This window comes from Aedes aegypti, chromosome 3, assembly GCF_002204515.2.
Source record: "Aedes aegypti strain LVP_AGWG chromosome 3, AaegL5.0 Primary Assembly, whole genome shotgun sequence".
NCBI classification, from domain to species: domain Eukaryota; kingdom Metazoa; phylum Arthropoda; class Insecta; order Diptera; family Culicidae; genus Aedes; species Aedes aegypti.
In genome coordinates, this window is record NC_035109.1 from 159,941,453 (window position 1) to 159,957,074 (window position 15,622).

General features: G+C 38.8%; 1 protein-coding gene across 1 annotated transcript; it reads right to left on the reverse strand.

Annotated features, from left to right (window-relative positions):
- Positions 1-5,715: 5,715 nt before the first annotated feature.
- On the reverse strand, positions 5,716-14,796 carry LOC5566731 (glycerophosphodiester phosphodiesterase 1). The gene is made up of 5 exons (XM_001651091.2): positions 14,225-14,796; positions 13,980-14,152; positions 13,715-13,913; positions 6,483-6,667; positions 5,716-6,419 (listed from the first exon to the last, which is right to left on the reverse strand). The coding sequence occupies exons 1-5, from the start codon at positions 14,546-14,548 to the stop codon at positions 6,257-6,259; spliced, it is 1,044 nt and encodes a 347-aa protein (XP_001651141.1). The 5' UTR covers positions 14,549-14,796; the 3' UTR covers positions 5,716-6,256.
- Between the last annotated feature and the right edge of the window lie 826 nt (positions 14,797-15,622).

Sequence of the window (15,622 nt, forward strand, 5' to 3'; positions counted from 1 at the left end):
TGGGAAGCTGGCAAAGCGCCAGCATGCTACCTTGGTGGACCCCCCTAAGCGTGTCATCGATGTTCGTTGCTGCATGGCTACGCACACAGAACAGATAACCATCTTAGAACAAAAAGAAATATTCATCTAGAGTACAAGAAAATGTGGAGAAGAGTAGGCGAATAAAACATTGTTTGACCCACTGGAATTTGCAGTGCAGGATATTGACGTTAATTTCGTCTAAAATGATCTGCCTCGCTCGTATAATTTGTTTGGCGTTATGTCAACATCGTTGATTCGCCAGCACAGTAAGCCTTGCAACCATTCCAGCACCTGAATCAAAACATTTGGCAATAAAAGCCCGACTCGTTTTGAATTGCAAACATAAACATTTTTACGCTAATTATTGGCTTTTGACGTTCTTTTGTATTTCTTTGGTAATGTGTTAGCAGAATGGTGTGGTATCTGGTAATATCCTATATGTGCGACTGTAGTTTTTGACTGAAAACAACAACTACTAACCTCCCCAGCTCCCTTGGTGCACTGTGAATGATTTTGTTATCAAACTTATATCGGCAAAAACAACGCTAAATTCAATCATGTGCACCTTTTTCATCCAACGTTTAAAGCAATAAATAGATGTAAAACATAAAGTTTTTCTATTAGCGCCTTTGCTCAAAAGGACACGCGGCTTTCCCCAAAGGAAAGGAACAACCGCGGTTTTGTTCCCTTCTTACCTCATTCTTATAAGAGATAACATTGGGGTGTTTTATCAACAGAACCATTCGCCGCGTGGAATTTCCAGCAAATGCGCGTTTTAGGAAGCTTTACAACAGCCGCGCGGTGTATCATATACAGCGGACCAGACAATACACGTTTCGGCACACAGTTTTTGCTTTACGAGCTTGATATTTCCAACAAAAACGCCTTCAAGAAAAGGCTCTCCAACACGATCGCACTAAAATTCTCGTGAAGGATGCGGTTGAAATTATTCAATGGACAATTGCAATGTATCGAATTTGTTTATAGCTTTGCAGAAAAAGATTGCTATGATGTAAATGAAGCAGAAACCTCCCTCTGATGTGCAATATTTTAGACGAGTGCAAGGTTGGTTAATTTATCATGGTGTTATGTTATGTGTTTTCCTAGAATTAAATTAATACAATTTTACTCTGCTTTGCCACAACAGTTTGGAATGCATACAAAAGATCTGTCTCTGAGTCCTCAGACTTAGCGCCCGACATGGCACGTTGTATAGCACATCAGATTTGCTATCAAGCATCTAGACTGACGTTTGAGGAGGAGAAACGATTACCGAATTCCGGTGTTCAACCAGAGTCGCGTTCTCCAAAATCAGAATAAAAAACGAAATAAATTTCTTAGTTGTTGTTTCTTTATCAAATGGAATTTATACTAATCTCCGGTCATTTTATTCTCACGAATTTCTTAAAAAGTGCGGGTCGAAATGCGGAATGACGACGGTTTGATTAGGTGTCTTAACTGCACTTGTTGAGCGTGAGATGACGAATGAACGCGGTGTAGATACCCAACAAATCCGACATAATCAAATACTTCTAAAATTAATATATTTATTAAATGGTCGACTTCATAGCATTCATTTTCAACAACATTTAGGGTCGATTTCTTCACCTTCGCTTAAGTCGTAAACCACGTTTACCCATACGATTAAACCAGGTTTAAGGCCTAAGCGGTGGTGAAGAAACCGCTTATTAATGAGTTGAAAAATATCAACGTCACAATATTTAATACGTTAACCCGTGTAAACTTGAGTGAAAGCAAAAATACTAAAACCCTTACCACTCAGCGAATACTTAACGGATTCAAATATTTTCTTTGTCAGTATACTGGCTCACATATCTAGTTTCTAGAAATGGCCAGAGGAACTCGGGAATGCTCCTGTAGCCGGAGTTATTGCCGTGGGTTACTGGGTCAAGTCGGGTAGAAAAAGGCAATTTTCTGGTACATGCCAAGTTATCTTTATTTATTTCCAAAGGCAAACATTTTAATTTGCATGTTTAGAGTGTACCAGATGCGGCCACTTGGACTTAATACCCTGAAGAACCGGCTCTAGATTTATTAGGTACTAAACCGTTTCAAATCTCTAAAAGTATAGATCGAACATAATAGTTCACTAAAACGCGTTCCCATAAGCTTTACATACATAGATGTTAAGATACAAAATCTGCACTTTATCATGAATTTGAGGCATCCCGGGGACCCGAAAATGGTCATTTGTAGGATCAATAAAATGCAGTTGACATAATTATTTAATATAATCGATTGTCAGAAGGTTTACGCTGATGCGTTCTCAAAATTCCTTGATATAGTGGCCACATTATAGCCGATTCTGGAAATTATCTGTGACTTGAAATTTGCCTACCTCCAGGGGCACAGAAGCCCAGAACCCTTGTCACCCAACCTGACCCAGTGATCCACCGCAATAACTTCAGCCACAAGAACATTCCCGAGATCCTTTGGCCACTTTTAGAAATTAGATATGTGTACGAGTATACTGACAAAAAATAATTGAAATCCGTTAAGTATTCACTGAGCGGTGAGAGTTTTAGTAAGTTTTCTTTCACTCAGACCTATACGGGTTAAACACTTAGTATGCTTATGAGTTAACAAATATTAATGTTTATTAAATGTTTTGTGTGGCGCTGATTTTTTTTTAGCATTTAAAGCTTCTTCCATTAAAACCCCCAATGACATATTATCCTGGAGATGGGTCAAAGTTTAAATCACTCCGGTGTGTTATTGTGTTATTTCTAGTTGTTTGCAAACTTTGAAATTTTTGATTTTAAATATGACATAAATGAGACAAATTGCTCAATCAAGGTGTTTACTGAAATATGATCTGTGATTATAACATAATGGTCGCCGCAAACTGTAAAACCATCTTCCCTTGATTTTTTATATTTATGTTTTTTATTATAAACGGAATAATTATTGATTTTATATCAATATTCCAGAAAAAATAACTTCGCGTTGATTAACTGAAATTACATGGATGAACGTGAACCATATTAAGATACAACATGAGAAAAGTCAGGACAATGTAAATCCGCGGAACCCGTGAAATTTGGCCGCGAAATTTTGTTAAATTCGGAGAATTCACATGACAAACTCTGTAAATTTCTGACTTTTGGTTATGAAAATTGTTTATTAGTTTTGAGTCGAGGTTCCATTAAAAAATGACGTTTTTCTGGATTGTTTGTTTGCTCTAAATTTTGCATCGACAATATGATATTAAACTTATCATCTCAATTAGTAAAAATATTTCCTTGAAATTTAAACACAAAGAATATTTTCACTATAACAGCTGTATAATAGCTATGTAAGTTCAAAATGGTGAATAAGAAATGAAAAGATCTGATACAGAGAGGCTTTTTTGAGTAAGTAAAATTAAAGTTATGTCTGGATTGCGATTAAAGTTTCTAGGTCATAGGAACACTAGAAGCTGAGACCTTGACCTCCAAACTTGACCATTCAACAAACATTTACACCCGATTCTGTTTTTGCACGGGGGATGCGTACCGTGCAAAAAAAGTTTTCGGTTCAAAATTTCAAAAACCGTGCAAAAAAAGTAACACCATTTCTCGACGTTTCATGCAAAAATAAGGTTTTGGCGGAAAAAAATGTATGGAAACTTTTTTTGCACGGCCGTGTAAAAAAATCCGTGAAAAAACAGAATCGGGTGTATCTCAATTCATATTGAAAATCATTCAAATAAACTCTTGTACGATCTGATTACAAAAACAAGGAGAAAATGCAAAACCATTTTTCGTAATCCTAAATTCAATGAAAATATTCCACTCTTTCTGGAGACTACCTTTTTTTTGCAACAACCTTGGAGTAGAAATCTAAGAAAAGATTTGGACGAGTTTCTTGTCTAATTCTATACATATTTCGAAAAAATAACAGTGTAAAAAGCTTGCCCGCCGCCACCAGGTGCGCTAGTGTTCCCGTAAATTTTGGCAGCTATTTTTGTTGTCATCTTTCCCATCTGTTCTGTGCTACGCAGCTAACCTGGAGGTTGCGATGTGCAAATAGCCCCTTTCCGAAGCAATGCCTTCTTGTTGGTCCCGGAGAGACGAAAGGTTTGGCGGCAATGGGAATGGTTTAGTGGGTCGGGGTGTAGTCCTGTTTACTGCTTGCATGTAGTAAATGGTCCCCAACCCTACACTCCTGGACCTTGGTCCGGCGTCTGTTGAGCAGACTATCCCCCCATTGCTAAGAATAATAAAAAAAAGAAAGCTGGGAGCAGCATTACGATGAACACCTGAATGGGGCAGAAGTGGAACACTAAGGCAATAGGCGGAATGGTTCCATCGGTACGGCGGATGAAGGAGATGTGCCAACTCGCATCTTACGCGTTTACCGCTACAACTATCAGGGTCCCCGACAGTTATAATGTGCGAACTATCAAGCGATCACTATTCTTAATGAAGCCTATAAAGTCCTTTCCCATATCATCTTCCGTCGACCATCGCCGCAAGCATGCAGATTTGTGAAAAGCTATCAAGCCGGTTTGGTCGAAGGAGATCCGCGATGTTGCGCGAATACCTATTACATCAATTTCTAGGCTGCCTATAATGTCTATAATATTATCCACGGCGAAGAGCTATGTAAAACTATGGACGAAAATGGCTTTCCCGGGAAACTGACTAGACTCATCAAGGCAATGATGCACTCTTAAAAATAATGAAAATCACTCCGGACGTAATTCACATTATGACTGAATGACACATGATGTAAGTGATGGAATGACGTAGAAATGGGTTCTGAAAGATGTATTGAAAGAAAAATGTAATTTTACATGATGAAGGACATGTAAACGATGCCGCTATGATTGACATTTCCCGAATCGGACACCATCGGATTTAAAATTTGACACAAATTCACGTCATTTGGCTCGCTTTTTTTATGTGCATCCAAAAGACGTAAAATCTCATGATTTTTTCGGAGTGTGTGGATAGTGTACAGCGCTGTTTGAAGATGTCAGGTGCGTTATCGGACTTGTTTGAAGCAAGCAACGGAGTTGGTCAAGGCGATGGACTTTCCTGCCTGCTGTTCAAAGCGTCAATGGCGAAGTAATTGTTGGCAGAGGAACCGAGCGCAATAGAGCTCGCATTAGCAGAAGTGTGACAATCGACGGAGATGAGTTCGAAATAGTGAATAAATTTGTACACCTCGGATCATTGGTAACGTCAGATAACAACTGCAGCAGAGGTATTCAAAGACGTATTAGACGGAAGTCAAGCTTACTACGGACTTCACAAGACATTGCGATCTGGTAAACTCCACCCTTGTACTAGGTGTACCATGCACAAAACAATGATAGGACCGACAAACTCTAGTTTTTGAACAACGTGTGCTTAGATCTTTAGCGGGATATTGAAAATAGCGTGAGCTGGCCCAACTCTGACACGGTGAATCCAATATCCGGAACCTTGCCAAGGCTGGAAGGGTACGATAGGAGTTGTGAGAATACCGGACAATAATCCCGCAAAAATGGTTGTTCACCTGGAATCCGACCGGTACAAGATAAACAGGAGCACAAAGAGCTAGATGTTTTGAGCAAGTGGAACAGGATCTTGGAAGTGTGTGACAATCGAGAAATTAGAGGCAAGTATTCATGGACTGAGTTTGTTGGTGAACGATCACCAACGAACTATCAAATTTTCTTTCAAATAATGAACACACAAAAACCTGTTACAGCTTTGTAAATCGTTTTATTCATATATTTTGATACAAAACAAATGTATAAATTGACAGCTTGAAAAATAATAGCATTTCAATATGTTTGCTGCACAGTGGACAAATCAAATCTTGAAATCTAAACTTTTTCGATTTGTAAATGTACTCGAAATTCTAATCCGGATGAGTATAGTACGGTTTCGATTGATTACATATGACAATGAAGAATAGATGAAGATGAGATCTTCTTTTGATTCACACAGGTGTTTAACCTTCACTAGATGGTTCGGAAAACCTTTCGGCAATACCGTGTATAATAAATAGTTTTAGAAAACTTAAATTTAAAATAATAAATATACATTTTGCAAAACAAAACTCATTGGGCTGCATATAAAGGAACTCAAAACTCTGTAAAGCTTTCATAAATGCATAAATTGAGATGGCCGCTAGAAATGATGAAATACCTACACTCTGTTTCTCACGCTGATGATTTAGCCACATCAACTACACTAGTATGACTCGATGACGCTACTTTTTGTACACCAAAAAGTTGCATTTACTTACGTTTCCCTCGAAAGATCACCTGCGGCTCCGATCGTAGAGAATCCGTTAGATATTGGGTTTTCGTTACTTGCTGAAAGTATCGCTTTTCGTTCGGCGAGTTGATCGTGTATACTATCGGTCGGACGCCTACATTGTGCCATAAGCTTGAAATTTGCCTAAGGAATCAAACGCTTCGGTTACTACTCTAATTTATTACGTAACATATTATGTTTCCTTACGCATTGAACTCGTCCTTGTGAATGAATACCAAGCTGATTCCGATTACCGGGGATATTATGTTACGAAAGATTGCACCGTAGACTGACATCAAAATCGTAGATGTGTTAAGATATTGCTGAGTGCGCGAGAGACATGACTTTTCCATCCATAATCCGCAAACAAGATCTGGACAGTGTTGACGCAGCTGTAAAGAAGCAAGAATACATGGTTCAGAGAATTGGAAATAATGATTCAATATTTTACTGGTGAATGTTGACTAACATTATACAGATGCGAAAAATTCAAAGCTTCCATAAATCATTGAGGTGAATAGTGCTTTTATGCATTTTAATGCATCATAGCTTCATATTTATTTTATTTTTATGGTTCTATATCAATCAACTTGATAAAACCTCGCCAACTATAAATCCGCAATTCACTCGGTTCATGACCGCCTCTCTCCATCATCGACTTCGATCCACGCTCTCAAGGTCCTTGTGAAACTGGTAAATTCACCTAGCTCGCTGCGCCCCACGCATTCTTGTTCGGACGGGATTCGTGGCGAACACCATCTTTACAGGGCTGTTGTCCGGCATTATTGCAACATGCCCTGCCCAGCGTATCCTTCCAGCTTTGGTCACCTTCTGGATACTGGGTTCGCCGTAGAGCTGGGCGAGCTCGTGGTCCATCCTTCGCCGCCTCACATCGTTTTCCTGCACGCCTCCGAAGATCGTCCTAAGCACCCGGTTTTCGAAAACCCCAAGAACATGCAGGTCCTCCTCGAGCATAGTCTATGTTTCACGCCCGCAGATGCCTACCGGTCTAATGATCCTTTTGTACATCGTGCATTTAGTGCTGGGGCAAATTTTGACACTGCTTCCTAGGCGGGCCCTGTCGTGCTAAGTTTTCTAAATTTTCTTCCAATAATATCCATGTCGTCCGCAAAGCAGACAAATTGTCCGGATCTCGTGAAAATCGTACCTCGACTATTAAGTACGGCTTTACCCATGACACCTTCATGCCCAATAAATATTTAACGGCAGACACGAAAGTTCATCACCTTGTCGTCGGGGACTACGGGAGGGATATGAACGAACTGGAGTGTTCTCCTGAGATCTTCACGCAGTTTTCCACACCTTCCATCGTTGCTTTAATCAATCTGCTGGGAAAACTGCTCTCGTCCATGATCTTCCATAGCTCTACACGGTCAATACTGTCATATGCCGCTTTGAAAGCGATCAGTGCGTAGGGACCTAGTACTCACGGCATTTCTGGAGGTTTTGCCGCATGGAAAAGATCTGGTCCGTTGTCGGGCGGCCGTCAAAGGAACCTGCTTCCCACGAACTCGTTTGCTACAGGTGATAGACGACGGAAGATAAAAAAGACACTACACGTTAATGCTTCCAGTGGACAATTTGCTCTTTGAAGGAAGCACCACACTAGACAACGGACTAGCATGCAACGCCCAGTGGCACAGTCGAAATACGTTCCTGACGAAAAGTTTTCCGGACTGAAGTGGGAATTGAACCCATGCCCCTTCACTCGATGCGATTAAATGCTTGGTAACACTAACCGCACGGCCACGAAGCCCACAGATAATATATCACTTTGTAGGCGACGTTTAGGATAGTGATTGCACGATAGTTTTCGCACTCCAGTCTGTCGCCCTTTTTGTAGATGGGGCATATAAAGCCATGCTTCCAGTCCTCCAGTAGCTGTTCCGTTTCCCAGATTCTGACTATCAGCCAATGCGGACAAGCGGCCAACCTTTCCGGGCCCATTTTGATGAGTTCGGCATCGATACCATCCTTGTCAGCGGTCTTGTTGTTCTTGAGCTGTTGACTGTCATCCTTAACTTCCTCCATAGTGGGAGATTGCTGGTATCCACTGTCCGCAGTGCTGACGTAGACATCAGCATCGCTGTCCTGACCTTCTATGCCTGTGTCCTCTCCGGCATTCAAGTGTTCATCGTGGTGCTGCTTCCACCTTTCGATCACCTTGAGTCCGTCCGTCAAGATGCTTCCATCCTTATCCCTGCACATTTTAGCTCGCGGCATGAAGCCTTTGCGGGATGCGCTGAGCTTCTGATAGAACTTCCACGTGTTAGAGAACGGTACAGCAACTCCATCTGCAGCATTCTTCTAGGCGATGCTGCAGCATTGCCCAACGCGACGGGACGCGATACAAGACATAACATTTATCGCTCTTACAATCGTCAAAAAAGTTTTAACATTTTACCTTTTGTCGACCGGTTTCCCAGTGTCCCATCGCGCCCGAAACCGGTCGACAAAAGGTTAAATTTTAAAACTTTGTTGACGATTGTAAGAACGATAAGTGTCATGTCTTGTCTCGCGTTGCGTCTTGTGTGTGCTTTATCAGTTTTGACCTTCATGTTCGGATCAGCTAAGGGTCATTTTCCAGAATAAATTATGGTTTAAAATCATGGCGACGCCTTAAGCGACGCTACACAAAACAAAATTACCTTCGTGGCACTGCACAATATACTTATTTTCGGGAATACAAATCAAAATTCGCGATTATTCACGTCAAATTGTCGATTTCTATGGAATTTTCAAACGTTCTCCATCCCACAGATGTCGATCAGTAGGAGATGAGCACAGCGTTGCCAACCTTCCAGATTTGTTTGGAATATTCCAAATATTTGAGGCAAAATGCACAGAAACAACTAGCTACACACATGGTTACCAATGGCTTTTAGGGCGAGATCAGAAGTTATGCGAGATTTTACAATAATCTGGAAGATCCAGATAAAATTTGAAATGAATTTGTAAGGTTCTGTAAACAATTTGTAAGGTTCTCCATATACTCCATCCAGACTTTTCCAGACAAATTTTGAAAATCTTCCAGATTTTTGTAAAATCGACTTGGCATCCCTGGATGAGCGGATCCTTTTAATGCAGCAAATCGACTCCAACTATGGATCAGAACACTTTAACAGCAACTTATCGGCAAGGAGCAATTCTCGCTGAAACCAGGCCGCCATCGGCACCCATCGTTAGAATTCCAATTTTATGTCTCTGATCGCTAGTTTTCGATAAAACTTAAGGGTGGTCCTTTTTGTTTTCTCAAATTGGTGGACCCCTCCTACGCCAGCTAGCTAAACAGTTTGCAAAAAAGGCCATTTTTTGATAAATCTTGGGTATTTCTTCACGTGATATGTCTCATATTCCCCTTGGAACACATACCAAACTTAATGGCATCGTATAGAGAAAGGATATAGCTTTCATTTGAAGTTAAAAAAAATCCGGCGTCCATTTTGAATTTGGCCGCCATCTTGAATTTTGTTAGAAAAATCGTTTTTTCACCATTAGCGCACCGCTCGTTTTGAATTCTGAGATCACCATCAGAAAGCTGAGGAAAAATTGCGTAAGATAGGCTACAGAAACTAGGTGTGCAATGGTATTTACCCTATGAAATGAACGATTTTCTAAAACATGTTCCACGATTTTGACGTATATGGCGAGTGCAATCAATGCAAACATCATTTTTGGTACAACAAAGATACAAGTTTTCAAAAGTTGGTGTATTTTTCGAGTCAGTTGAAGAATAGGAGTATTATTTTGAGTGAAAAAATCTGGCGGCCATCTTGGATTTTGACGCCATCTTGGTTTTAAGTAGTAGAATGAGTTTTCACCTTGATAACACTCAACATGTTGAATTTTAATGCCACCGTTACACTTACTATTCTTCTTGTTCTTCTTTTTCCTGACGTTACGTCCCTACTGGAATAGAGCCAGCCCCTAAGCTTCAAAAATAAATTAACAAGTAGAATTTTTTAACGCTTATTTGCCACCTGAATGATTGTTCTGCATATCTGCGAGTTGAAAAATAGCATTAATTCTTTCATTTATTTGGTCTAAAACCATTGATAGAAATGAACAATCTGTTGAACAGCTAAAATAAGATAAGAAATAAAGAATCTGTTTGTTTTTAACGGAGATCTTTAATTAATTAAACATGAAGAGCGCTGAGATGGTAAAAAATCATTCTACTGCTAAAAACTAAGATGGCGTCGAAATCCAAGATGGCCACCAGATTTTCCAAACTCAAAATGATTCACCTGCGTTTCGGCATTACGTCCACATTAGAACAAAGCCTGCTTCTCACCTTTCAATTTCGCTATTTTTCACATGCATGTTGGGTGTTAGTAAAAACAATACTTTATGATTCAGAAAATCAAGGATTTTTTTTGCTTAAAAATTTAAGATTTCCATTCTAAAACTACAGATATTACCACAAAACTTACTAATGTCCCAACGCACAATTTATAAACTTCATTCGATGACAAAAAAAAGCATATGGTAAAAAAAAAATTGTTTATTTCAATCAATGTTTTTGGACGGTTTTTATTCATTAAATTTATTTATTCATAATAACTGAATTCAAAGATATGTCGAAGAAATATTCTGTTATTAAAAATCGTATAATAAAAGAAAATTCCTATTTAATAACCTGTATTTATAACTAATAAAGCTGAGTATCAGGCTCGGTTCCACTAGGGACGTAACGTCAGGAAAATGAAGAATAATAAGAAGAAGAGTATACGTAACCTTGTTTTTATTGGTAACTTCTAAATTCGACATGCTGAGTGCTATCAAGGTGAAAAATTCATTCTACTAGGCAAAATCAAGATGGCGGCAAAATCCAAGATGGCCGCCAGATTTTATCACTCTAAATAATACTCCTATTCTTCATCTGACTCGAAAAATACACCTACTATTGAAAACTTGTATCTTTGTTGTACAAAAAATGATGTTTGCATTGATTGCACTCGCCATATACGTCAAAATCGTGGAACATGTTTTAGAAAATCGTTCATTTCATAGGATAAATACCATTGCACACCTAGTTTCTGTAGCCTATCTTACGCAATTTTTCCTCAGCTTTCTGATGGTGATCTCAGAATTCAAAACGAGCGGTGCGCTAATGGTGAAAAAACGATTTTTCTAACAAAATTCAAGATGGCGGCCAAATTCAAAATGGCCGCCGGATTTTTTTTTAACTTCAAATGAAAGCTATATCCTTTCTCTATACGATGCCATTAAGTTTGGTATGTGTTCCAAGGGAAATATGAGACATATCACGTGAAGAAATACCCAAGATTTATCAAAAAATGGCCTTTTTTGCAAACTGTTTAGCTAGCTGGCGTACGAGGGGTCCACCAATTTGAGAAAACAAAAAGGACCACCCTTAAGTTTTATCGAAAGCTAGCGATCTGTGACATAAAATTGGAATTCTAACGATGGGTGCCGATGGCGGCCTGGTTTCAGCGAGAATTGCTCCAAGGTAAACGAATGGTGTATTAGTTAAAGCATAAGTTTTGGCAATTTTTCAGAATCGGCTTAGGGGCGATCCATTAATTACGTAAGGACTATTGGGGGAGGGGGGTCTGATATTTCTTACGTGCCATACAATTTATTTTTAATTTTCATACAAAAAATCTTTCCAAGTGAGGAGAGGGTTTTGAAAAACCCCGAAAAATGTCTTACGTAATAAATACATAGCCCCATTATCTTTGATTCATAACTGGCATCGTACTGTGGTAGGTACAGTAATCCAGTGTCAAATTGATCACTCGGGTGATTTTGATCAGTTCGGTACCAAATAACAATTCCTTCCGAGAATGCTGAATGTCTTGTTGGCTTCAAAGACATCCCATGTTTTCTTGTTGTTAGATTTATAATGCTGATTTTAAACAATTTTTATAAGGTTAGTATTGCATAGAAACATTCACAGTTTTTTTTAGAAATGTTGAGTGTTTCACTCGTTGTGTAATTGTAACAATCATAGCTTTGAAAACATAAAACCGTTTATTCTCTAAGAAAGTGTTATTTTCAAAGGAAATTGCCTACATTTAGGTGAATAATGCTGAAATCCAAAGTTTATCTAGTGATCAAAGAGTCGTATGTTCGGTTCTCACCGACAAGACGTATAACTTTTTCGCAAATTTCACATCACTTCTTCTTTTTTGGCGTTACTTCCTCACTGGGACAGAGCCTGCTTCTCAGCTTAGTGTTCTTATGAGCACTTCCACAGTTATTAACTGAGAGCTTTCTTTGCCAAAGGTGCCATTTTCGCATTCGTATATCATGTGACAGGTACGATTATACTCTATGCTCAGGGAAGTCAAGGAAATTTCCATTACGAAAAGATCCTGGACCGACCGGGATTTGAATCCAGACACCTTCAGCATAACTTTGCTTTGTAGCCGCGGACTCTAACCACTCGGTTAAGGCCCAATTTCACATCAATTTGTCCATTTAATCCAATTCCAAAGTAACGTAATCCGGGGTAACGTTGATCATTTTTTTTTATATATTTCCCAAATTTTGGCACCAGCGCTCTTGAATATATACTGTATTTTGAATTTCAAACGCTTTAAGTATGATTAAATAAATGTTTAAAGTGATTTCTGGCTTAGCTGATAAGGGCTAACATTGATCAACCATGTAAGCAACGTTGGGTCATATTGAAAATTTGGTTGCTTACTTAAATTATGACCCCTGAAGCCAAAAATAAAGACCAAGCTCCTACAAGTCAGCCTAAAGGTATGCAATTTCCATTCTTAATAGTAGTTCGTTAATGTTGCTTAATTGAATAAAATTGTGAAAGATTTGCCACCGGAATCGTTTTTGTCGATGCTTTTTCAAGTAACAATCGCATTTTCCTTGCTCACACCATTTGCATAACTTATGTGAGACATGAATCTTCGGTAGTGTCATCCACAACGATAAAAATCATTGATTCAAAAAGTTGACAAATTTACGCATGGTCGAAATGAAATTTTCGCAAAAACCTCAATTTTTTAGCTTACAAATGTAAGAAAGAGAGGCACCAGTCATGCTTTGAAAATGTTCCATTAATAAATGATGATTTCGAACTTTTTACGAGAAGGGTATACCGATCAATGTTACCCCGGGTTACGGTATATGCAATTAAATTTCCACTAGGCCTGGTTAGCCGTAATCCATAAATCCAACCATAATTTAAAAAAAAGTACTTATTAATTGCACAGAATGTCCAATGTTGAAACATATTGAAGCATATATCAGGTAACATTATCAATAATTTTAAATTGATGTAATGTTCAGAGTAATACTAATCAATAAAATAAAGGAAAAACTCATTTCAATGAGAGTCACTGCAAATAATTACTGGAAGGAATTGAAAGAATCGACGAGAAGTTTTTTGACTCACTTCAGAAGAATCCTTACAACATCAGCGCACTTACCTGATAAATCGAGATCGGCGATGAGCAGCAGAATACGATGCGTTTGATGAAGAAAGAATTGTTTCCAATTGCCTCCCGCACAAGTTCAATCAGTTTGGCACTGGTATGTGATGCTAGCAAAAATACAGTCAGCTCGTTGGTTTCCAACAGTTTGAGTAATCTTTCAAACGTGATTATTTTTTCGGATTGAAAATGTTGCCTAAAATTACACAGCTTTGTATTAGTCGACCATGTATAGGAGCAAAATAGTAATTGTATCAATTACCCTAGTGGATGATGTTCTGCAATATTGAAATATTCCAAATCACTAAGCTTCAGCTTATTAATCGGTTCATTTATGTTGGCTTTCTCCAAGGTTGTTCGATTCAGCACAACCAGATGCCCATCGCTAGTGATGTTCAGATCTAGCAATATATTGTAGCATTTTTGGGACAGACACTGAAAAGAAATAAATTAGCATTCAAATTGAATAAAAAGTCACATTGCGCTAACTATGGAAATGACTCATACATGATTTATGGCTGCGAGAGAGTTCTCCGGTGCATCGAAAGCCCCACCCCTGCTAACTATTGGCCAGTACAGCACTTCCGATCCTACACCTTTTTCACTCCGATGCAGCATGGATTGTACAATTTCGCTGGCAGGACATCTGAGCTTTACAAATTTCGAAGCTATGCAAACTAGGAAAAACAGCAGCATGAGCCAGGGGATTCCGATCGAGGCAAAATTGCAGCAAAGCCAGAGTGCATTGAACAGAAATGTGAGACATGTCGTAAGGAACCAAAATAGCTGATAAATCATTTTCAAAGCTTTCAGGATTGTCGAAAAATACATGCAGAGGAGATTTCACTCGACGCAACGCGATTGTAAGGGACAGTAAGGCTAGTTTCGATTCAAGAACACCACATTTTTCACCATTCTATGCTAATCTTTACGAGAAGGAATCGAAAACTGTTTTATCCCCGTTTGTGATCTATGTCTAAGCAATTAAGCTTCTGTCAAGAAGTGTTGAAAAACAGAGATGGAACATCGTTCTCAAAGCACTTTTCGTCTAGGATGAAGTGAAATGCAACTACGCAAGCATTGCGCATGCTTTGCGCTGTATTTTTTGCAATGCTTCTTGTTTTAATTCCATTCATCTTTAGTTTTGACATTTTACTTTATTTATACATCCACATATACATATGGATGCATCTTCAAACAGTTTACTTTCATCAGTCTGTAGGTGTACGATCTAGAATAGTATAGATATGAAATCGCTTTAAGTTTTGACATATATCATGAGCCATGTTTGTAGGAACATAACATCACCAAGCATTAGATTTGAAAAGCATGTGTATTAGTGAAAGCGATAAAGATAAGGGAATCTCCAGCCAAAGGTTTTAACTATACCTACAAAACATTTGCAGCTTTTTCGATTTTCCATAAAAACTGATCAACTTTGGAGGCTTAAATCACAGTTATGTCGTTTTCGTTTTTAGGAACTGGGTCGCTGATCAACACATAAACAAACAAACGTCAAGCAAATTGTAGTTCGGTCGAACCTGAATCGGGTTGGGGTTGAAACTGTGATTCAGAACGGGTTGCGCCAGTTCCAACCTAGGTTCAAAAACGAATTCGACATTATTTATGGACCGATTTGAAAGTTGCAAATGTTTTGTTCAATACTGTATATATTGCAATTTTGTTCTTTCTTGCTCTAGAGCTCAGAGCGTTGCCTAGCTCAACGTCGTCCTTTCAAATGATCAATTTTACAGCACTAGGGAATTACTTGAAATAATTACCGTAAAACGGGGTAACTTTGATAATGCGGGTAACTTTGATAGTGCGTAACCCACCACATACTAAACGAAATATCATGATTTCTGTTAATCAGTTAAGCAAAACGAATGCAAAACTAAAGAATAT

What these genes read in the sequence shown, in the direction of transcription:
- LOC5566731 (XM_001651091.2), bottom strand. Translation starts at nt 14,548, where the DNA reads ATGTATTTTTCGACAATCCTGAAAGCTTTGAAAATGATTTATCAGCTA. An exon ending in GCAGAACATCATCCACTAGG is followed by an intron (nt 13,914 to 13,979) that starts GTAATTGATACA and finishes GTGTAATTTTAG; the next exon opens with GCAACATTTTCAATCCGAAA. An exon ending in CGCCGATCTCGATTTATCAG is followed by an intron (nt 6,668 to 13,714) that starts GTAAGTGCGCTG and finishes GCTTCTTTACAG; the next exon opens with CTGCGTCAACACTGTCCAGA.